This window comes from Marmota flaviventris, chromosome 5 (assembly GCF_047511675.1).
Source record: "Marmota flaviventris isolate mMarFla1 chromosome 5, mMarFla1.hap1, whole genome shotgun sequence".
NCBI lineage: Eukaryota > Metazoa > Chordata > Mammalia > Rodentia > Sciuridae > Marmota > Marmota flaviventris.
This window is the reverse complement of record NC_092502.1, coordinates 134,690,977-134,714,760: the sequence shown is the minus strand read 5'-3', so window position 1 is coordinate 134,714,760 and position 23,784 is coordinate 134,690,977. Positions and strand designations below refer to the sequence as shown.

Genomic DNA, 23,784 nt, shown 5'->3' with positions numbered 1-23,784 from the left:
AGCTGAGATAAAATATAAAGCTTATTGTTGATATTTTAATAATTTGTGAATGACATATGTTATGTTGCCACTGATTACTTTTCCTAAGGAAAAATAAGGCTGTCCCTCATGTTATTTGGATAGGGGATCATTTTCAATTACTATTTCAAATTAAAAGGCCATTTATCAAAAGAAGGGACAAGAGAAACTATCATTCTTCTTTTTCTTTAATCTTTGAAAAGTGCTCTTGAGAATCCATATAATATTATTTTAAAGTATACCACAAGCATTGTCACCACTACAGAGTTATCCAATAATGAATGTAGTCATAGAGTGTTAGCCATAATTAACACATCTCCCAGGTTAATAAAAGCTTCCTGAAAAGCATTTTTCATTATGCATATGAATAAGGCCGCTCATCAGTATTTGTCTTAAAAGCAAACATATACAAAATTAAATAAATAGCTTCAGAAACCGTAGCCCCTATATCTCAGCTCTGGAGGCACACAGGGAAATGTCACAGTCTGTAGATATTTTACAACCCACCATCCCCTGCTTTGATATATGATCTTTTTGAATTTTATTTAAGCTCTCCTTTGTGCTAAAAGGGATATTTGGCTCCTAGAGATGCAAATCAGTTTTAGGAAGTCTTTGGAAAACTACTTTGGCTCCACAAAGTTTAGTAATATTAGACAAGTATGGATTTTTAAACACTATGTCTGATGTCGGTATGTGGAATAAAACAGCCCGCTGGCAATATCTTTTTTAATGATTAAGTTTTTTTGAGGTTCTTCTGCTTACACAAAGCAATGATACATCACAATAAGTCTGGACTTTCTGAAGTTATAACAGCATCATTGATACAGGGGCAAGTGCGCCTGGTTGATGGCTCAATGTATTTTTTCCTTATAGTTTAGCTGATGTTGTATGTCATGGATAGTTGTTTCCAGTTCAACTAAGAACCAGGGTCCTTCAATTTGCTTGCAATTTTTTTTGTTGTTGTTGTGATATTACACTTTTAAAGCTCTCTGGCTGACAGCTGAGGCCAGAGGCTGGGATCTGTGGGGAGCACCATCATGCACTGAAAATATCAGTTCAACTGATTATTAAAGGACTGCAGAGTTCTACAGACTTGAAATGATGTTAGATTCACAAAATAATTATAAGTTACTTATACATGTTTTAGTTGACTATAGAAATTAATAAATATTTATGGAGTCATCTATATCCTCTACAGGTAGAAGAACATTGTGGCTTTATTTCCACAGTCAAAAGCTACTTGTTACTTAGCATAAAACCATGATATGATTTCTTTTAACATGGCACCTAAAAAGAATATAGTTCTCAGGTCCATCCTTTTATTAATTAATTAGAGTTATTTATCTTTAGTGAAACCAATCCTGAAACTATTCTGACATCCAGAGTTTTCAAGTGGGTCAAATAGGATTCCAATCCTGTCTAACCTAGGATAACACCCATAGTTCAGAGTCCCTGCAGCTTTTCAGTTACTGGGAACAACTTGCCTTCTTCTTAGCACAGCAGTTAGTGCAAGTCACAGGACTAGTTTAGCACTTCTTAGTTGGATTAGTTACATTGTAGGAGCACTTTCAGAATCCCCAGCCACCATCCAATCCTGTTAGCATACTAGTGCTGTAAGACATTGAATATTTTTTTCTGTCTCTTCCTAAAATTATGTGTCCTTCTCACTTCCTGGGGTTAGAAAAAAAAGGATTCATGAATGTTCTGACTTCAAATGAACTATATTGACCTGATAGTTTCAATCTTCTCTTCTACAGAAGAGCTAAATTACTTGAGGAAACTTAAGCTAACCAATATTGAAATGCCTACTTCTCTTTAGAAAAAAATATTGGATCTCAGGCCATCAAGTGAATATTTGAATCCCTTGATATTTTTATCTGTTTATGCATTCATTAATGGAGGGGTGGCATACCATATCAACCAGGAGTATGAGCTCTGGGTCAGACTTCCCATATTCAAACCTACCTGCTATGTACTAATTTGTGGACTATGCTAAAGTCTTCTAACTTCTAGGTTTTTCCATTTCTTCTGTACAATGTGTACTACAATTCCATCTACTTCAAAGAGCTGTTGTACAGATACAGAATATTCAGTGCTATGAGGAACTAGTAACTGTTTAATAAAATTAACTACTGTCATCCTGCGAATAATCCACTGAAACAAGGTGGACAAGGATTTAGTACCTACCATATAAGAGGGAATGCTATAAACATTGGAGAGAGAACAGATGACAAAAGAAACACCTCCACTACTTCCCAGACTCTCTTTACCCATCATTCCACCCAGAAAGAGTGCAAGAATATACCTCTAATAAAGATTATTACTATTAGTATTAATATAAACTGAAGATTTTGAACTCAAGAGAGGGGGAAATTGCCAAAGGTCAAGCATACAGAGGTACCTTATGCAGTCCTAATAAATTCTGAAATATCACATGTACTAGGATGTGATATGGAATTTTATAATTAATTTTGCATCCTACAAAATTTATATTAAATTTTCAGAATTCATGAAAATATATGTTTCCTAAAACCCATAAAATCATCACTCACTAAATTTTCAGAATTCATGAAAATATATGCTTCCTAAAACCCATAAAATCATCACTCACAATCATCATTTTAATGAGGATATTAGCAAAAATAAATTACTTAAACACCCCTCTAAATCATCATGTGTAACTGGTGGCTACCATATTGGATAATGTAGGTCTAAGTTAAAATTTTGTGAACATTTTTTATAATTAAAAGACATGATGAAATACCTAATACTTACATTTTTATTAGTACCAAGTATTTGGTCATAGAAATGGAACAAATGGAAATATACTAGTGAAGAAGAAAAGATAAAGATTTAATAACATGGATATAAGACTACTTAAGAAAAGAGAAAGAGGGACATGCACAAAAACGTGAAAGAAACAAAGCATGTTATTAGAGAATATGTGTTCAATGGGAGTCAAAAGAACGAACAGAATGTGGGCTGGAGGGAAATGAGCATTATGTTCCACAGTGATTTTTTCTGTGGCTCCAGTTAACTTCAGCCTTATTCATATATTTTGCATTTAGTTGCCATTTTTGGTCATGCAAGTTTTAAATTTGATGGAAAACTGACTTATGAAATAACAAGCTTTTCATGTTATATTTACACTGTTTACTACTTACTGATTATTTGTGAAGTAATTATTTCATATCAAAGAACCATGTTCTAGTACTATAGAGAAGGAGAGCATAGGTAGATTAGAAATTCTTATTTATTATTCCATAGGGGATGAAAACTCAGCTTTTAAACACTTTTAACCCCTAATGGTAATAAAGATGAATATAACCCAATGTTCAGCTTAAAAACAAATGCTCTAATTCATTGGCAAGATACAATTAGGGGACCTTATGACAGCCCATATCAAGGTGGTGTATTCTTTTTGACAATTCATTTTCCTATAGACTACCTCTTCAAACCACCTAAGGCTGCATTTACAACAAGAATTTAATATCCACATATTAACAGTAATGACAGCATTTGTCTTGATATTCTAGGATCACAATGGTCTCTTGCTTTAACTATTTCTAAAGCTCTTTTATCCATTTTTTTCATTGCTATGTGATCCAAATCCAGATGACCCTTTAGTGCCAGACATTGCACAGATCCATAAAACAGACATAAGTACAACAGAATATCTTGGGAATGGACTCAAAAGTATGCCATGTGATGCTACCTTAAAAACTTTAAATTACTGTTTAAAAAAAGTGATGCAAGTTTTAAATGTATTGGAAATATACAACAGAAAATATTTGTTTTGAGTATTGAACTTAGATGTGAATGCTTTCTAAACTCTGGGTTTCAGAACTTCACATCTCAAAAAAAGTGGAGGAGAAAGATTTCATGGAAGTAAGAAGGCAGAAGCACAAACCAATTACTTATAGTAGAAGGAGAAGTTAGAGTTCTGGAATTCCTCTTCATATTTATCTCCCCATCTAACCTGTATGTGATAGGACTAGGATTGAGTTGGGTATGGGAAGAAACAGAATAAATGAAAAGTTTAAGTCAATAATACATTTTACAAGTTAACAATAGCAATTTAAACTTAAAAACATATGAGGAAAATATGCCTACTATGTTCATTCAAAATAGACTCATCTTTTCTCTAACCTCCTAATGCATTGTTTCTACAGACATATTTCATTTTAAGTATTTGCCTTTGAATGTTAAGAATAATATTCAGTCAAAGTTTGTGATTGTAAACTCTAATGTGTGAACTACTGCCTTCCAACAGAAAATAATGTAAGGCATAATTGAGTTGCCTATGTAGGTTTAATTTTTTATTTCATAGAGTAAATAAAGCAAACATAAATAGGTGAAATTAATTTTACTATATATTTATTTATTATGATCTAAAATGTTGTTGTATTAACAAATAATAAATACACAACTTAATAGTGAGATATTGTACATTATTTTTCATCCTAAGTTTCTGAAATTTAGTGTATAATTTAAAAGTAGAGTACATTTTAAAAAGTGGAGTACATTCCCTTATCACCAAATTTTTACTAAATAGCCACGTGTAAATGGTGGTTACCATAATGGACAATGTAGGTGTAATTAACATTATAGAAACATCATTCCACCACAATTACAAATGTAATAAAATATATTCACCACAATTACAAATGTAATAAAATATATAATATTTATGTTTTTGACAGTCATACTCCTTTGGGTAATAGAGAAAATGCCATGCCTCTTTGTGCTTTTTATTTTAGGAATGTCCTTATATAATACTTCCAGAGCATAACTTTTGGATACTGCACACTGCACATCTTATCTCAAGTATAGTGAATTGCTCCCATATCAAATGTTTAAATTACAATATTTGTGAAGAATTATTTATACATTTTAATTATGATACATGACTGAGTATGTATTGGCCTTAGTTAAAACTGATTGGTTGACAAAAATTTCCATTTTTTATAGATGTTTAATCAATCCATTATTGACTTTGGTTTCAGTTCTCTTCTTTTGAAAGTATTATGTATATTTTCTTGCCTGTAACATTTTTGGCTCTTGAAACCCTCATAGGCTCTGGGCCTTGTGCCCCTAATGCTATAAATCCTCCCTGGAAAAACACCATTTTCCACATACCTGCTCATAAAACACAGGAATGGTCCTATTGTAGCTCTCAATGAAATTGTCACCTAGAGGAGGATTTTATTCACCTAAGTTAAGTTTTCAGGATATTTGGGTTGCCTTTTTCAAATTATTGGCATAATTTGCTTATAATTATTTATTTGACTGGTTGTTTTCTGTTTATGATTTTAGAGGGACTATCTAAAGTCCCTGTCTATTTTCTTTAAACTAACACATAAAGTCTTTAGTCACTGAACATTAGGCAAAAGTAAAAAAAAAAAAAAAAAAAAAAATGCTTATTTTAAAGGAAAGTGCAAATCTCATTATACCTAAATGCAGAATAGATATCCCCTGCCCCTGGTCATAGGGATTCACATTTGCTCTACACTGCACCTTATCTACAAAATTATTCCTATACATTCAATGTTTCTAGTAGAGTGAATCTGGTGAAGCACGTTTTCTACTTAAAGTTTAAAAATTCTTATAACAATATGAATTCATCAATCATTTGCAGTTTAGTGAGATATTTTTATTCATTTTACATTTGTAATTATTTTCTTTCAGTTCTCTTACTTTAGGAATCTTTATACTTTAATAGTTTGGGGGTTTTGTTTGTTTGTTTTTTCTTCTTCAAATATTTGCTTCTCCATCTTGACCTATTTTTCTTCTGTCAGGAAAAGTTTTTCAAACTTTGCAGATGTTTTTGGTTGTCATAACTGGGAATGGGATAAGTTATACTGTCATCTTTAGAGTAGATAAAGAGGTGCTTCTAAAACCTTTAAATTGTATAAAGGGGCTCCAAGAAACAAAGGATGATCTACCCCCAAATGTCAGTAGTGCTGAAGTTGCAAAATCCTATTCTTATTGTTCACTTTTAAACAGTTATCTGTGTTCTTTCCTTTAAATGATAATTAAATTTAAATATATTATTGTTTGAAGTAACTCATCTTGTTTTATTTTAATTTACAACTTTTCAAGTCTGGAAAAATTTTATGTAATTTATTCAACTTATAACAGTTTTAATAGCCCTGAATATTTCCCAAGATAGTACTTTAAAATTTTTCCTTTTAGTTTCTTTAAATGTTGGGAGATACAATGACAATTTTGATGATATCATTATGAAGTCTTATTAATTTAATGTATCTTTGTTGTTCTATTTCATAGGTCCCCTTAGATGGAATATAATAAAGCAGAAGCTTCAAAAGGATCAATGCCTGGATTATCATTTCTGCAATAAAACAGAAATCTAAGTGGTGAAGACCACAGGCACCTCAAACCTGGATTCCAGAACTCTATATTAAGCATTGGAGTTTTTAGTACTCTGCTATAGGAAAGCCTTTGCCAATGCTTACAAGGAACTGTTTATCCCTGCTTCTCTGGATCCTGTTTGATGGAGGTCTCCTAACACCACTTCAACCACAGCCACAACAGACTTTAGGAACAGAACCAAGAGAAAATGTTATCCATCTGCCAGGGCGACGATCACATTTCCAACGAGTTAAACGTGGCTGGGTATGGAATCAATTTTTTGTGCTGGAGGAATACATGGGCTCCGAACCTCAATATGTGGGAAAGGTAATGGCGTGTTTCTTTTGACAACCACTTGATAGGAAGGGGGAATATGAATTGTGTATTGTGTATGGATGTTTTGCACAGGAAGTGAACAAACCAGTGACTAGACCACTGGACTTACAATCCAAGGGACCTGGTTTCTCTTCCTGACTCATGGCCTGGGTAAGCTTTGGAATATCATTTAACCCTCTTTACTTTAATTCCCCCTGATTATTTTAATGAAAATAATATGTGTGTGTGTGTGTGTGTGTGTGTGTGTGTGTGTGTGTGTGTATTTGGAATACATTCCATGTTTGTTTATTTTGCTTCCATTTTTGTCATTCTTTGTGGAAGAAACGAAGTTAAAAAGCCTTAGCACATATGGTTTGCAGCCAATCTGAAATTGTTCACTAGTCAAGTCAGAGACAAAAATAAAAATCTCCAGGCATACTATCTTAAATTGATATTGAAGTTCTTGAATGAGCAGGATTAATTCCTTCCCTTTTTATTTAAAGCTTGAAACACCATCAGGATTGTAGTTCTAAAAACCTGTCTGTTTTGACCTGCTTATATTTATAAACAATTTCTCTTTGTTATATTTTGGAAGTTATTTTAAAGTTACTTATGGTCAAAGGCATAAATACTGGATCAGAAATGTGCACCATTTGATATTGAAACTAGCATACAATTTTGAAACCATATTACAAGCTTAGAGATTTTTAAAAAATAGTCAATGGTAATACTTTCAGCATACTTGTTTTGATAATTGTTTTCCTTTTATTAAAAATTTTCCTTATGTCTAAGATAGATAAAATTTATCCACATTATCAAATAGTCATTTTTCCAAGCTGGGGTTGTGGCTCAGCGGTAGAGCACTCACCTAGCCTGTGTGAGACTCTGAGTTCCATCCTCAGCAACACATAATAATAAATAAATTAAATAAGGTATTGTGTCCAACTACAACTAAAATATAAATATTTTTTAAAAGTCATTTTTCCAGAAAAATGAATATTTTATTTTATTTTGATTTTGTGAAATTTCTTTTAAATTTTCTAAATGATTTTGTCATGAACTTCAATGAAATCAGATTAACTCTCTTGAGGAGAGTTTAAAATAAGCAAAATAAATGCAAAGACAGAAATGGAAAACAATGGTAGGAAGACTATTTGGACATGGTTTAGAAGGTCATGTCTCTTGAACATTAAATCCTGTGAGTTTTCTGAAAATCTAAGCTATAGACAAGCATGATGGGACTTGTGATTCCAGAATTTGGGTAAAAGTAGCATATCTGTTCATGGTCTACATTCTTTGTATTACTTTGTTTAAAATTTGCCTTTTGGAAATGCATTTAAATTTTACTGAATAATAGAGTGAAAAATAAGTTCCGGTAGAAACTGCTGAAGATGAACATATACTCAGGATTACCACACAGTTGTATGGGTCCCAAAATAATTTGGTTTTGCTTTCATTTTTTTACTGGACATTTATCTATATATAAAAGTTGAGTCCCTCGGCTTGCCATGTAAGATCGATTCTGGGTATCCAGTTTCAAATAATCTTACAAAAGAACAATAGTAACAGTAGATACCATGGCATTGTTCAGCTGTCTCCTTGACAGCTTCCTACTAGAATTCTGAGTCTGGGTTTGTAGCCCTGGGATGACCTTCTAAATGTAATCCCTGGATTTGAAACCATGGGTTAAGCAGAAGGTCACAGTGAGTCCAAACGGTTAGAAAAACAGTGAGGCCCAAAGAGTTCCAATTTAAAGATGTCCTTCTAATATAACAGCTACCCACTAGGACCATAGGCAAAAGAAGGGTCTTAGGTAGTTTGGAGAAGGTACTACAAAGTACTAATGTCTCTGAGGTAATCACTGAAAACTTCTGCTTATACAATTCTTCAATAGGACCATGTGATATAAAAACCATTAAGACGTGTTTAGATAATTTCATGTAGTTTTGGTGCACTTGCTTCTTTTTTATTTAACTAAATATGAAGATGGAGGTTTGAAACCCAATTCATATGAAAGCAAGGCATAGCTCCCAACCATTTTGAAGATTTCAGTTTTCTAAGCTCTGCTTATGATAGATGGTATATATCACATTGAAATTCCTGGAAAATGCCTGTAGAGAAGGTACTCTCTGTTTTTAATTAGATCAGACTCACAGACTTTAGTCACAAGAATTAGAGATAATAAAGTCAACATTTTGTTAACAAATTAATGACACTTGATTTTTTTCAAGGTAGAATAGCTTTTTACCTACCAATGATCTTAAGTTGTAATGGAAATGTTAGGTTAACTGTCCAGTTCTTATTTGGTATTCTGGAATTCCACCATTATAATTGTATGGTGTGAAATTTATTTGGTTCACTTAGAAGACAAGTTAACTTTTGTAGATTGTATTAAAAGGAGTGAATCCAACATCTAACCTATTATGACATTTATATAGTGTTACTTCTACAGGTATATGGGTTTACATTGGTAATGTGTAATAAAAACCCCTTGTTCTTCAGCAAGATACACTTCTAATGTAAATGAAATGTCAGTTGCCAACATTTTCTTTCCTCAAGGAAACTAATTAAAGTTTAATTAACTCTCTGTTGATACTTCTAATTTTGGGAATAAAATTATGATAGCATGGAGGCCAATTCAACATATTTTATATATGTATGTAAACAATATATAAATGTATTTATATTTCTGCTCATTCTATAAAGGCTTTGAGATAGCACACAGAAAGGCAGATTATTACCAACTACATAGAATGCAGGGCTAAGGAAAAAGGAATTTGCAAAATTGCCAACCACAATGGTCTACTGACTACTATCATTGTGCCTCCAATTTAACTTTATTTTTCTTTTTAAAAGAAGGCTTAGTCCCTACTATTGGAGACTCCATTCATTTAGAGAAAATTTATTTCCAAGTATCAAAATATGAAAGAATGATCCTATGTAGAAATTTGTAGAAAGAACAGTGTGTGGCTCAGTGGCCATTAGCCTTGTTAACAATTGTATTTAAAGAAGCAGATGTTAACATTGATATCCTTTTGTATGTATATATATATATATATATATATATATATATATATATATATATATTGCTTTGAATGAATTAATTCTGCTTTACTTTTCATACAAGAAATCATAGCAGTATGTTAAATTGAAGCCAATTATTTCTCAAAATACATGTTTTGTATTTACTAAAATAACCTGGGTGTGAGTTCTATGTTGTCAAGTGAGACAGAAATTAATTTACCTTAAAAAAATTACATATTAGGTATTGCTAGTTGCTAAAACTAAAGACAAAGAAAAAAGACTGCATCACAAATAGCCACATAATTATGCACATGCATGTATACATACACAAATTAATGATAATTTGGTTGCTTACTCCAATGCAGACAATTGCATGCCTATGTCTGTGTATTTCCAAGTTTTGTCAGAGCCTCAAGGCAATATATCAAGACAATACTGACCCTTGTTTCCTCTAAGAGTAATTCTGAAAGCTAACTTGTCATTACAGATGAATTATAGTTAGAAGCAACACTTAAATTTAAATTGTTTAAAACGACAAAAATATAAAAAAGAAACATACAGTCCCTAGTTTCAGTGGCCTCTATTTATTGAATATATTTTGATTCAGCATGCATTAAACCCTGATACATATTAAGCCTGGTGAGGTTAAAAGTAAATATGAAGTTCCCTACATTAAAATATAATAGGTAAACTTTACTGAGTGATTCCTTTGGGCACCATCTAATTGCTTTATGAACATAAATTTATGTATCTTTTCATAACAGCATTATGAGGAAAAATACATATGAGAAAACTGAGGTGCAGAAAGCTTAAGTAATCTACCCATTGTCCAACATCCAGTAAATTCTGAAGTTAAAATTTAAGGCTAGGTAGTCTCCATTTTGCTCCATTGCACCAGACAATATCAGGGTATATAATTCTCTATAGCTCCCAAAGGTGAACGATGACTTCAGTACTCTGCCAAAAGCACTATAGTGGAGACAAATTGTGGAACTGGAGGGACACTGGATGCTCTGCAACTGTATCAAGAAATGTAGGACTTCAAGAAAGTTTTCACAGATGAGGAAGCACCTGAGATAAGTCTGGAAAAATGATTTGACTGACATTTCCAGAAGAGGTTGTATGGAGGAAAGTTTTTAAAAACCCTGAGATAAAGTTTCAGAGTAGTTTTGATTTGCATTTTCCTGATTGCTAAGGATAATGAATATTTTTCATGTGTATTTGTTGACCATTTGTATTTTTTTCTTTGGGGAAGTGTCTGCTTAGATCATTTGTCCTTTTATTGATTGAGTTATTTGTTTTTAGGTTCTTCATAAACTCTGGATATAAATCCCCTGTCAGAAGAGTAGCTAGCAAAGATTTTCTTCCTATCTGTAGCCTTTATTTTCACATTCTAAATTTACTTTGTTGCTGTGCAGAAGCTTTTTAATTTGACATCATCCCACTTATTGATTCTTAAGTTTATTTCTTGAGCCTTAGTAGTCTTAATAAGGTAATTTGTGCCTCTGCCAATATGTTGCAGTGTTGATCCTATGATTTCTTCTCATAGTCGCAGTGGTTTTGGTCTAATTCCTAGGTCTCTGATCCATTTTGAATTGCTTTTTTTTTTTTCAGGTTGATCGAAAGAAATGTAATTTCCTTGTTCTTCATACAAAGGAACATTTTACAGCACCATTTCTTAAAAGGCTATATATTTTTTTCCCAGTGCATGTTTTTAGAAACTTTGCCAAGTGTCAGATAACTGTATCTATGTGGGGTTGTCTTTGTGTCTTTTATTCTATCCTATTGGTCTTCATGTCTGTTTTAGTGTCAAGACCACACTGGTTTTGTTACTATAGTTCTGTAGCATTTATTGAGATTGGGTAATGTGATGCCACCAGCAGCACTCTTGCTCTGTATTGCTACGGATTTTCTCAGTCCTTTATTCTTTCATAAGAATTTTTGGCCTGCTTTTTTTTTGTCCCTAGTTTTTTGAAGAATGTCATTGGTATTTTGATGAGTATTATGCAGATGATAAGATTTGCTGGAGAGGATGTGGGAAAAATGTTGTACTTTTACATATTTCGTGGGACTTCAAGTTATTTTGGAAAATAGTATGGCGATTTCTCCAAAGATTAGGAATTGACCTGCCATATGGTGTGGCAATCCCACTGCTTGGTATTTATCCAAAAGAACTAAAATCAACATACTGTAATGAAAACAAGAATTCCAAAGTTTATAGCAAAACAATTCACAATAGCAAAGTTAAGGAACAAGCCTAGATGTCTGTCAATGGATGAATGAATTTAAAAATGTGGTATATATGCAAAAGGGAGTTTTACTCAGCCATGAATAATGAGATAAATAAATTATAACATGCTGATAAATGAATAGAACTAGAGAACACCATGACAAGTGACATATTCAAGACTCATAAAGTCAAGGGTCAAATATTTTTTTCTTTTATGTGGAAGCTAGAGAGATAGAAAAGAGGAATACAAAGGGAATCTCACAAAAGTACAAGGTAGACTAGTAGACAAATAGAGAAGGGTAAACAAAGTGGAGGATGGTGGGAGATTATGGGTAATTACTTAGGAACAAAATCTATAATTTATTCTATGTCCATGTATGATTATACCATTATGAATATTATATATACATATATATGTATATATATATATATATATATATATATATATATATATATATATAAAATACACTGATTAAAATATAATAACAGAAGAGAGATTAGTAGAGTAAAGCAATTGGATGGTGGTGGGAGGTGAGGAGAGAAAGGGAAAATACTAGGAATGTGATTATCATATTGTTAATACATGTGTACATATATGGCATAAAAAAGAATTCTGCTATTGTATATGATGATAATGCACCAATAAACATTAAAATAAATTAATAAATAAAAGATGCATCAAAGACAGAGAAACTGAGATCTAGATAGGGGATATTTGTAGAAAGGAAGGAAAAGGGCACAGTGAGCTTGTATAGGAAGTAATGGAGAAAATGTGATATTAGAGTTGAAGATCTAATAGATGGGAGAAAATTTAAAAATGTCAACTTCTATTCACCGTGGACATATAAAGGATGAGGCAGATTAGAGGAACACTGTTAGAGGCAAAATCTTCAGAAATTAGTGGATAATTGCATATAGAGTATAAAAGAGAAGTAAAAATGTGACACAAATGTTTGACTTATTGTTTATTAGTATCTTGTAAAGATTTGGGATGAGAATATAAAAAAAATCAGTGTTAGACATTTTATTCCCTAATTACTTGAAAATAACCAGGTAAAGTCTATTACAGATACTTGAATTCATTAATCAAGAATTCATTAAAATATCTTGCGTACATATGACTGGAAAAAAATCACACAAGTATTTTATATACTCTAGGAAAAAATACAGTGGCAAGAGAATCCTAAATTTTAATTGTAAATCAGGTGAAGGCTTTGCTGTCAGTAGGAAGTAAAAGACAAGGATAAGATAATATCATGGAAGACAAAACAAGAAAAACTTTTTAGGAATAATAATAAAAAAAAATGACAAGCTCCACAGGTCAAACAAAAGAGTTACTGAAACAAGTTCATTTTATCTTGTGATTAATGAGCCAGAAGTAACCTTTACCAAAATGATTTTCTCTAAGGTGCAAGAGAGGCAAGGTAAAATAAGAGATGCCCTAAGGGATCCCCTATATTCTACATATACTTTCTTCCATTGTAGAGTAATAGTCCAGCTACCCCTTAGTAGTCCAGATTGATCACCCCAGCCACCACAGTAATTCTCTTGCATTTTGTTTCAGAGGCATGAAGATCCCCTAAATGGCTGGGGCCAGCCTTAACTTGTGGTTCATGAAATCATGCTTTGCACTGGTGCAGGCATTCTTCCCTTTGAAATTAAGATCCTTAGACCAGCAGAGCAGAGGTTAGAGGGTTAGGAAACAATATTTTGCCAATGGGTCAAAGTATGGTGCACAATTGACAGCCAGCATCCCTATCTGCCACTCATAATTCCACCACCATTACATCTGCTGAATAATATGGCTCAAGTGGTATAATGAAATCATATGGCAGCCTGGACACATTGAAGAACCTTCATTTGTTCTGGATCTCACTCTAAATGAGCAGCTTTTGGGGTCATGGGTAAATGGGCCAAAGTAACCAAAAATGAGGACTATGTTGCTTCCAATATCCAAACAGGCCCACTAGGAGTTGGGCCTCCTTTATGGTTGTAGGGGAGACCACACATAAGAATTTTTCTCTCATATTAGCAAGGCTTTCAACAGGCCTCACATGATTAGGCTATTAGGAACTTCACTTCAATTTAAAACCCTTGATAGTTTTTGTTTTTGTTTTTTTCATTATAATGTAACCCATTGATAAGTAAATATTTTTGTCAATAAGTCTGAAGCAGTTGCTACTTATAGCTCACTAGATCTAAACAATAAAATTTTATCAGTGTTATAGGCCAATGTTATACCTACAAAAAAAAAAGATAGTCAAGTTTCTTGTGAACTTAATTATTATATAGGAATGGAGAGTTGATATGTCCTGAAGGATAACAGAGAACTTGTATTGCTGGCCTTGACAGCCAGAAGCAAATGGCTTAATGGAGTTATTTACTCTCAGATATAGAAGAAAATGAATTTGCTATATAAATAGCTTCATACCAGGTACCAGGGGATACACTAATTTGTTCAAGCAATGAAACCACATCTGGTACAGCAGCTACAATTGGAGTCACCACCTGTTAGAGTTTATGATAATCCATTGTCATTCTTCAAGACCCATCTGTCTTCTTCACAGGCCAAAAAGGAGACTTTCATGGGAATGTGGTGAGAATTGCTACCACTGGATGTGTCAAGTCCTTGGTGGTGCTGCTAATCTCTGCCATTCCTCAAGGAGTGCAGTATTGTTTTTGGTTTAATGTTTTTTTCTAGGTAGAAACTATTCTGTTGGCTTTCACTTGGCTTTTTCTGCCATAATAGCTTTTATTCTAGAGTTCAGAGAAACCATTTGAGAATTAAGCCAGATATTGAATATATCTATTTCTGTTATACATTCTTCACCTGGGGAAATAACCACAACATGGTTTTGGAATCCACTGACATCACTGTGAAATAGGCTTGAGTCAAGATCCATTTTTTTCCTCTTAAAATCATAGCCCCTATACTAATTAGTGACATTTTAGGTCTCCTGAAATTAGTGTTAGTTCAGAGCTAGTGTATAGCAATCACCAAAAGGTTTTATTAATGACTTCTTCCCAGTGTACAGTCAATCTGGTGAAAGATTTTCGTCCCTTTGGAGAAAGATGGGAGAAAGATTAGCAGAATGGACTTTTAGGATGTGTGTGATCCTTCCTGAAGGGATCCTGCCATGTCTTTATTCAAGAGGTGCTGAATCTCTAAACTTACATTAGGTAGGGAATTTAGAGAGGGGCAGTGATTACTATGTGATTTGGGATAGGTTTTCTACTCACTTGACCTAAACTTTTCTGATTATAGAGATAAAATAATAAGTTAATAGGCTTCCTATCTATTTCATTTATAGGAACAGGATGATCTTCCTACCAATGCCTAAATATGTCATGATTCATAACAATCTGATGGCTCTTTTGACTCCTGTCCTTTATAAGTACCTAGGTACTATTTGCTTTTTGGACAATGAGTGCTGTCACTTGGCCCCCATCATTCAAAGATCTGATTATTCTTCTTGCATTCAAGTTTCCTAGTTTATGGCAGCAGCTACAACATTGCAAGTTTCATTCTACAGAAAATATTGATCACTGGGATGCAGGCACTCCCTTCACAAACTTATTTCTCACAATGGTAGCAAATGTGTGTGTCTGGATCTCCCAGGATGAGTAAGTCCTAACGAAAAATTAATCTAAGATTTTAATCTCTGTAAATCTTTGAACCTGTACAGCACAGTAAACCAAGGCATTTACTCATTGAAATTTATTTACTATGGGGAATATTTTACTTTATGTTTCAGCCAACCAAAGAAACAAAATATAAAAATTCTTTCTACTCCCCTAACTGCAACACTAAATTCAGAATTTTTCTTAGTGAGCTCTTGTCCATAAATTCAGCTCAATCCAACTTTATGTTCTTTTCATATTATCCTACAACCTTACTATCTATTTCCACATTTATTCCCCAAATCTCTGGCTATAAGAATTAGAAAAAATGAGTAGTTTCTTTGCTTTTAGCGCTCTTAGATCTCATGGTCCCATCCTATACTTCATATATAGGGAATTTTGGGGCCTTGACTCAAGTTATAGATCCAAAAATAAAGAGTGGCAGTGAAAGTGAGTCCCAAGGACCCTCAGTGGTCTCTCAAGGCCATGGCTTTAAGGAAGGCCAAAACACTTTTCTTGGAAAATGGAGTATAATTTACTCATTTGAGGTGGAGAGGCTGATCCTACTGGCAAAGACAACTCATTAGAATTTAGGGGCTTGATGTCTCCAGGTACATCAGAGCTTCCCGCACACTCCTAGTCCAGCATACTATATCCCACTCTTTCACAACCATTGCATCCACTTTGATGGCCAACACTATAAGGTTGGGAATTGAATTTGAATTGTAACCCAACCACTCAGGATGGAAGTCCAGGTATTTTTCAATAAAAACAGTTCTCTGGTAGAGGAAATAAGGATGTTTTGCAGACAGTAGAAGACACCTGGGATTAAATCTTTTAGCACATCCTTTCCTTTCCTACCTTTTTCAGTGACATTAAAGCAACCAATTTTAGTAGTAATAATTAGTTTAACAAAAGTATTTATAGTATCTTACATATGGTGACCTAGATCCTTGCACCTTATAAGGGTTTGATTAGGAGTATCCAACAGTGACATTATCACATTATCCCAGGGACTATCATAGCAATATTTACAACACACAGGATCACTATTTTCTTTAAATATAAGCAAACTAGAAAGCTTATTCCAGAAACTCCAGAATCAATTCAGAATTTCAAAATTAAATGTATGTTTCTTTTAGAACCATGTAACAAAATCTGCATTTGTCAGGGTACTATAGATGAACAGAATGAACAGGAAGTAGGGTGTGTGTGTGTGTATGTGCGCGCGCGCACGTGATAAAAATATAGAAACAAAGAAATTCTTCTAGCATAATACTTTCCTGCTTAGATGAGGTCCATCAACATTAATTAGGAAAGATAATTTACTTAAAGTCTATGAATTTAAATGTCAATCTCAACAATAATAACCAGGAAACACTATTATAAAACATCTGGAATAATATTTGAGGAAGTTACAGTTAACCATTACAGTAAGTTACCATTACAGTAATTGTTGGGTGTGTGGGAGACTCCCCCTTCTCAGAGAACATCATGGAATCCCTGACCCCACCCCCTCCTCTCCAAAGGGCACCAAGCCTAAGAAGAGCGCCAAATTCAAAGGTTTTCTCAACCAATCCCTGCAGGACACAGTGTCTGCTCACTGTTCCTGAGTCACCCTGCCAGTCCACACCTGCCACATCCTCCTAGGCAACACTTCTTAAGCCAAAACTTATAAGCACACGCTCTCTTCTCTCTGCCTTCTGCCTTCTTTCTCTCCTCTCTCTATTCTTTCTCTTTCTCTCAGCTCTCTTCCTCTGCTTTCTCTTTCTCTCTGCCTCTGCTTTTCTTCCTCTTTGGGCAACCCTCCAATAAAATCTCTTGGTTAAATCTCCATCTCAGGTGAGTCACTTGCCTTTCAGTAATAGTAGATTCAATGAAATGCTAATGAAGACATAACTAAGTGGTCTAGTACAAGAAAAAAGTGCTGGTTTATTCTCAAACTTAAAGGAAGCAACTCTATAAAAGATTTTAAGATGGTGGGATAAGAAATGTATGATTGTTCTCCAGCAAAAATCCCAAGACAATAGGGAAAAGGATCAAATAATTGGATTGATTCATTGTTGTGTATTGCTAGGGTTTGCGTGATGGAAAAAGGCTACTAATAAATGAGATGTCGAGGGGAAAATGCAGTGAATTTACTATAAACAAATATTCTAAAGGTGTGTGTGTGTGTGTGTGTGTGTGTGTGTATAATTTTTTTTTTCATATGTTCAGGAAGGCAAGTTCAAGATAGCGACAGAATATCACTTGGTATATAATAATATGTATATATTGGTTTTGCATTGGTTAAAAAAAAGAAAATAACTCAAACAGAAGAAGTATGGTAGTATACTATAATAGAATAATTTCACTGCAAAAATAATTTGTCCATTCGGTGTTTCTTCTGATTCAACACTTCATATTAGAAAGGACCCATATTTAGAAACTTTGGACTCAACAAAAATGGAAATTATATTAGAAATTATACTAACTTTTAAAATACAGTTTTCATAGCTTAATATTTAGTTTATTAATCTATCTTTGTCATGTTGTTTTTTCAGAAGTCCATAAAATAGCTTCTTTATGCAATTTACTCCTAAAGTGTGAACTTTTTATAAAATATTTTAGTTGTAGATGGACACAATACCTTTATTTAATTATTTATTTTTATTTTATGCTGAGGATTAAACCTAGTGCGTCACACATGCTAGGCAAGTGCTCTATCACTAGCTACAACCTTAGCCCAAGTGTGAGCTGTTAATATCATAATTAATCTTGTTCATTTAAGAGGCAGTAAAAAAAAAAAAAAAACTCAGTAAAAAAGCAACTCAATCATCAAACTCTGTCTACTGTTTTATGCCATTACCATTCAGGTGTTAGAGTCCCCTGAGTTGAAGAAAATGGAAAGCTCAAAAGCTATTTTTGAAACAGAGAGAAAGGAAACTTTTATATTGCTTGTTTTTTCCCCAACTTATGCATCCCCTTGACTCCTGCCTCACTTGCCTGTCTGAGATCTTTGCTGAAAATTCAAGTGTCCGAAATCAAAATTTTGTTTCAAATCCATTTTTCTGCCAAGTAGGTTGACATTGCTTCTCATCAAATCATCTTTACTACCTGCTGTTTCTGCAGCAAAATACCAGAAGTAACAAATTTATCTTCTTTGTTAAAAGCCTTTTTAGATAACCCTGAAATTTGAGGGTACAATTTCATTCTTAAGTATGTTTTTGAAATGTATAATCTCTTCTAATTTGAGGCCATCTTTGAAATAATTAAATTAAAATATGAAAAATAGAAATACATTTGAGAGGAAAATTGCTGAAATGATATTTGAGCAAAATAATAACAGCATACAGTACATAAAGTTCTCAAATATTTGATATCCATTTTATGCTAATTCTTTTATGTCCTTTAAACCTTGTGCCTTGCTTCTAGCATGGTAGTTGTTTAAAAATAGCTCTACCATAAAGATTCAATGAATTTTTTAAACTGAATTGGCAGGACTTTGAATGAAATTCAGCTATATTTAAATCGATATATGAATCACTAAAACCATCATTTCAAAAATAACATGGAAAAAATTTTGAGCACTGCTTTTTCTTTTTCTCCCTTTTCTTCTTTCTTTTCCTCTCTTCCTGCTATTCTTCCTTCCTACATTTAATTATCTTTCAATCTTTTCTTCCCTTTCAATCATTTATCTATATTATAAGTGTCCTCCTGATAGTTACTTTAAAAGATGAGATAAAATTTGATTCTACTTCAAGGTCCTGTAATAAACAGCCACATGAAAGCACTTACTTAGGCACACATTTTTCAATCCATATCACTAATTGATATGACATTCATTAATTGTATTGGCATCAAAATATCTTAAGTGCATTCATCAGAAAATGCATAGTAATTATTTTTTTTAATTTGTGCTCGTGCCCCTATGGTGTGTTTGTATGCATGCATGTGCATGTTTCAAAAACCATTTCTCTAAAATCTTAGCTGAATTCTTTTGAAAACAGTACTGTTTGTGGGCTAACATTTGAAACTACAATGTGTATATTATACCAGGTGAGAAGAGACAAAACCCAATGGAATCTTTTGATAAGAATCCTAGGAAAGCAAAAAAGTCTGAAAGGTTCACACGAAAAATAGGAAATGCTTGAGTGAACTGAATGATAATGTTTTGAATTTAATATTTTCATCTTCTAACATCATTGAATTCATGAATATATGCCACAGTTATACCACTCAGACTTATACTTAAAATATGAATGTTCTGGCAAAATTTAATCATAGCATATACATGTGAAAAATAAGAAATTTTCTGTTTCCTGACTCTGAAAAAAGAGAAACCAGTATCAAAGAAGTTTTCATCCATCTATATATGTTTCATTATTCATAAGACACAACGTAATTTATTGCTCTTGACATTTAATCAATGTAACTAATATATGAAATTTTTATTGGGAAATCATTATTGCGTGGATCTTATACATCTCACAAAGACCATGAGCTAAAGCCTTAGTCTCCAGTGTGTGCCACTATGGGAGATAGTGAAACCTTTAGGAGCTGGGGCCTAGAGGAAGGAGTCGGTCATTGAGAGTATGCCCTTGAAAGGTTATTTTGATACCTCAGTCCCTCCCTCCTTCTCTACTTCCTATTCTTCCTGGGGTCAGCAGCTTAAGTTTAGTGGAATTTGTGACATTATGTTGATAACATACTGCTCCCTATCATGATGTTCTGTCTCACCACTGGCCCCAAAATGGTAGAGCCTAGTCACTCTGTGTTTCAGTTAGCTTTTCACTCCCATGACCAATACACCTGACAAGAACAACTCAGAGGAAGAAACGGCTCATGGTTTCAGACGTCTCATTCCATGGTTGGCTGACTCTGTTTCTCCTGATCTTAGATAAGGCAGCCACATCATGACAGAAGGCTGTAACCAGGGGAATCTGCTGAGCATATTTTAACAGTGGAAAAGAAGAGGAGGTAGGAGAGAGAGAGAGAGAGAGAGAGAGAGAGAGAGAGAGAGAGAGAGAGAGAGAGAGAGAACCAACCAGGAAAAAGATATAGTTCAAGAACATGTCCCCAGTGACCTTCTGGTCATATCCCACTTGTGGACAGTAATCACCCATTAGTCCAGTCAAATCATTAACCCATCACTGAATTAAACAACTGATGAAGTTACAGCTCTCAAAATCCATTTTTTTTTCACCTATGAACATTGCTGCATTTTTTAAAGATGTGAGATTTTTAGGAGACATTTTAAATCCAAACTCTAATAGAATCCTTTGCCATCCTGATCCACAGTATACCTTTCCTCCTTATAAGTAGATTACTTGGGTGTTTTGGAAAACAGCAATCAAAAACTAATACAGAAAGCATATTATTTTTTACTCAAAGAGATGGCATAAGGGTATTTCCTCTCCAACATATATTCGTATAACCACCTTACAAGAAACTTTCACTAAATACTCATTCTCCTTATTACACAGTGCTATTTTTGATAATTTATGTCACCTATCAATAATTATTAAGTTTCATGAATGCTTAAAGAATACAAGTGATGCCTACATCATAGAAAAGAAACTTTGTTAACCCTTACAGCATGGAAAGCCGCATAATATCAGCATAATGGAATCAGTTCCCATTTCAGTGACTTTATAGGAGAAGTATTCTGCTAATTCTCATATTCTATATTTTACTGAACAATTAGAATATCTTCCTTTTGTTTGAAAGAGGACAGTCTGATTCTTTTTCAAGGATGTTTGTCACATAAACATAATTAATTAAAAGCATCATCTTAAGAATATCCAGTGGTTTCTATATGAGACCTGCATGAATATGAGAGACATATGAATAATTGTACTCAGACATTATTGAGTTGGTCAATGTTTTGCTGTTGTGACAAAAGTACTTCAGAAGAACAAATTCCAGGACAGAAGATTAATTTTGGCACAGGGTTTCACAGGTTTCCGTCTATGGTAACCAGCTGCCTTGCTTTGTCCCAAGGTGAGGCAGAACATCATGATGGAAATGCACAACAGAGGAAAGTTGTTGAGTGCACAATAACTGAAAGAGACAAGGAGGAGGAGAGAAAAAGGATCTTGAGACAAGATATAGTCTTCAGGAGCACACCTCTAGTGACATACTTCAACCATACTCCACTTGCCAACTGTTTCCACCACCTCCCAGCAGTACATTCAGCTACCAATGAATTAATCCACTGATAAGGTCAGATCCCTCTTGATCCAATCTCTTCCTAAAAATAACACCTATGAACATTCCTGCATTGGGGACCAACCCTTCAAACTTGAAACTTGTGGCATATTCCAGATCAAAACCCTAACAATTTAATAGTAATCTGACTTACTAATGTGATACTGTATATTACACTAGCTTTTAAAAGTTAGAAACACTTTAAGTAACTCCTACTAATTAACTCAATTGCTCAGTCAGAAGTTAAATTAGTGCCTATTCTCTTTCTTTTTGTGTTACTACACATTAAGTAACACAAACCAAAAAAAAAAAAAAAAAAAAAAAAATTCTTCCAGTGCTTATATCCCTGCCTGGTATATTCTCAATTTTAGAATTACAATTGCATATATAACAGAATAATGGAATGGTATATATGAAGAGGAATTCTAAGTGTCTTCTTGATCTTGAGTGATGTTTGTCAACACAAATTAAACTTCTTCTCAATAAATACAATCATTACAGAATTTGAACTTGTTTTACTTATCTTGAGGACAAAAGTTAGCTTATGATTCATACACTGCATATGAATAATTGTCTTGGATATAGTTTCTTCCTAATTGTGCTGATAAACTCAATCCTTGATTAAAATGTAAGAATTAATTTTTCATCATTCACAGTGAATTAGTATAAGAAGTACACTCATATCAAATTAAATTTCTCCTCATTTTACTAACTCTTCAGTACTTTCGAATTTTAAAATATTCTGAGACAGTTTGAAAGATTTACAGAACTTTACAATATCTTCATTCATTTATCATAAATAATATGAAATTGTAATTCAAAGTATTGTTTGCCAAGTGATGGGCATTGAAATAGTGCAAAGATATTCTCCCATGATACATTAAGGGCTGTAACAACTACTTTATGTTGAACTGAGCAATGAATTCTTACCAGGAGAAAAAATATAATTCAGTTGTTGACCACATCAGCTACTTTTGCAAATATTTAAAATAGTAACTTCTGAAGCCCTAAATGAAGAAATGTTGTAGTTTCTAAAATAAGAAAGAAATAAATAAAAATAAGAAAACCTAAATGTTAAGATAATAAAATAAAAAAATATTTTAAAAGTAAATAAATATTGTTGCTATAATTGGAAAATTTTCCTCAAAACCTTGAGGAATCAGATATCAAAGTAAGATGACAGACAGCATTGTAAAAACTTGTAAAATGATATCTGAGAAAAGTCTAGATGTAAAACCTTTATGTGTCAAGACAATTATTCATTCATGGAAAGAGAATAGCAAAGATCAGAAAAGGAAATATTTCATTTTCTTGGGAGAAGAGGGTGCAGAGAAAGAGGGAGAGAGGAGAAAGAGCTATAGCCGAGCTTCCTGCAAAGTTCTAAACATGTGTCTCCTGGAGTGTGGAGAGGGATGGAGAGTTCTGGTTCTCCCATCCAGAAAATCTGAAAGGTGAGCAACGGCCTACTCCAGGATCACTACTCTAGTAGGAGGCTAGAAGAAGGTGGTTGGGTTGAGTAAACCTGCACTTCAAAAGTTTACTGGGTCAAAGGGTTACACAGATGTTTCTGGTGCCTTATGCAAGAGAGAGCTTAAATAAGATGACACTAGCTCTTGTCCAACAGAGCCTAGTAGAAGAATCAAGATTTCAGCAAAGAGAGGCTGTAGGTATTGTTTAGTTACTAGATACTGTGTAAATAAGAAGCAACTTTCAGATGATGACAGCTAATTTATAATGATACCAATTAAATAAATATACCAGTATTTTCTGCCTGCATTTTCAGTCCTCCCTCTCTATATTTCAGTTTTGGGGAGCCAGAACTAAAGGTTGGTTAGTAGAGGTAAAAAGGACAGAGAATAGAAGAGTTTAATCATACCCTCTTCCTGGTCTCCAAACTTTATACTGTAATAAGTCCTTTTTGCTGGAAGGACAGTTGTTGAAACTAAGTAAAATTTAGCCTCTTAAAAATTCCATGGGACTGGGCTTTGAAATAATTAAATTAAGACTCTTTTTGA

General features: G+C 33.5%; 1 protein-coding gene and 1 pseudogene across 4 annotated transcripts in view; both read left to right on the top strand.

Moving 5' to 3' along the window:
• Cdh12 (cadherin 12) overlaps positions 1 to 23,784 on the top strand; it is a 659,985-nt gene that overhangs the window by 374,270 nt on the left and 261,931 nt on the right. For all 4 annotated transcript variants that reach the window (XM_071611883.1, XM_071611880.1, XM_071611881.1 and 1 more), the window contains one exon: positions 6,307 to 6,717. In XM_071611883.1, coding sequence (XP_071467984.1) covers positions 6,487 to 6,717 — 231 coding nt within the window. In that variant the 5' untranslated portion in view covers positions 6,307 to 6,486. The remainder of the gene's footprint in view (positions 1 to 6,306; positions 6,718 to 23,784) is intronic.
• LOC114093425 (ubiquitin-conjugating enzyme E2 D3 pseudogene) lies at positions 3,350 to 3,727 on the top strand (annotated as a pseudogene).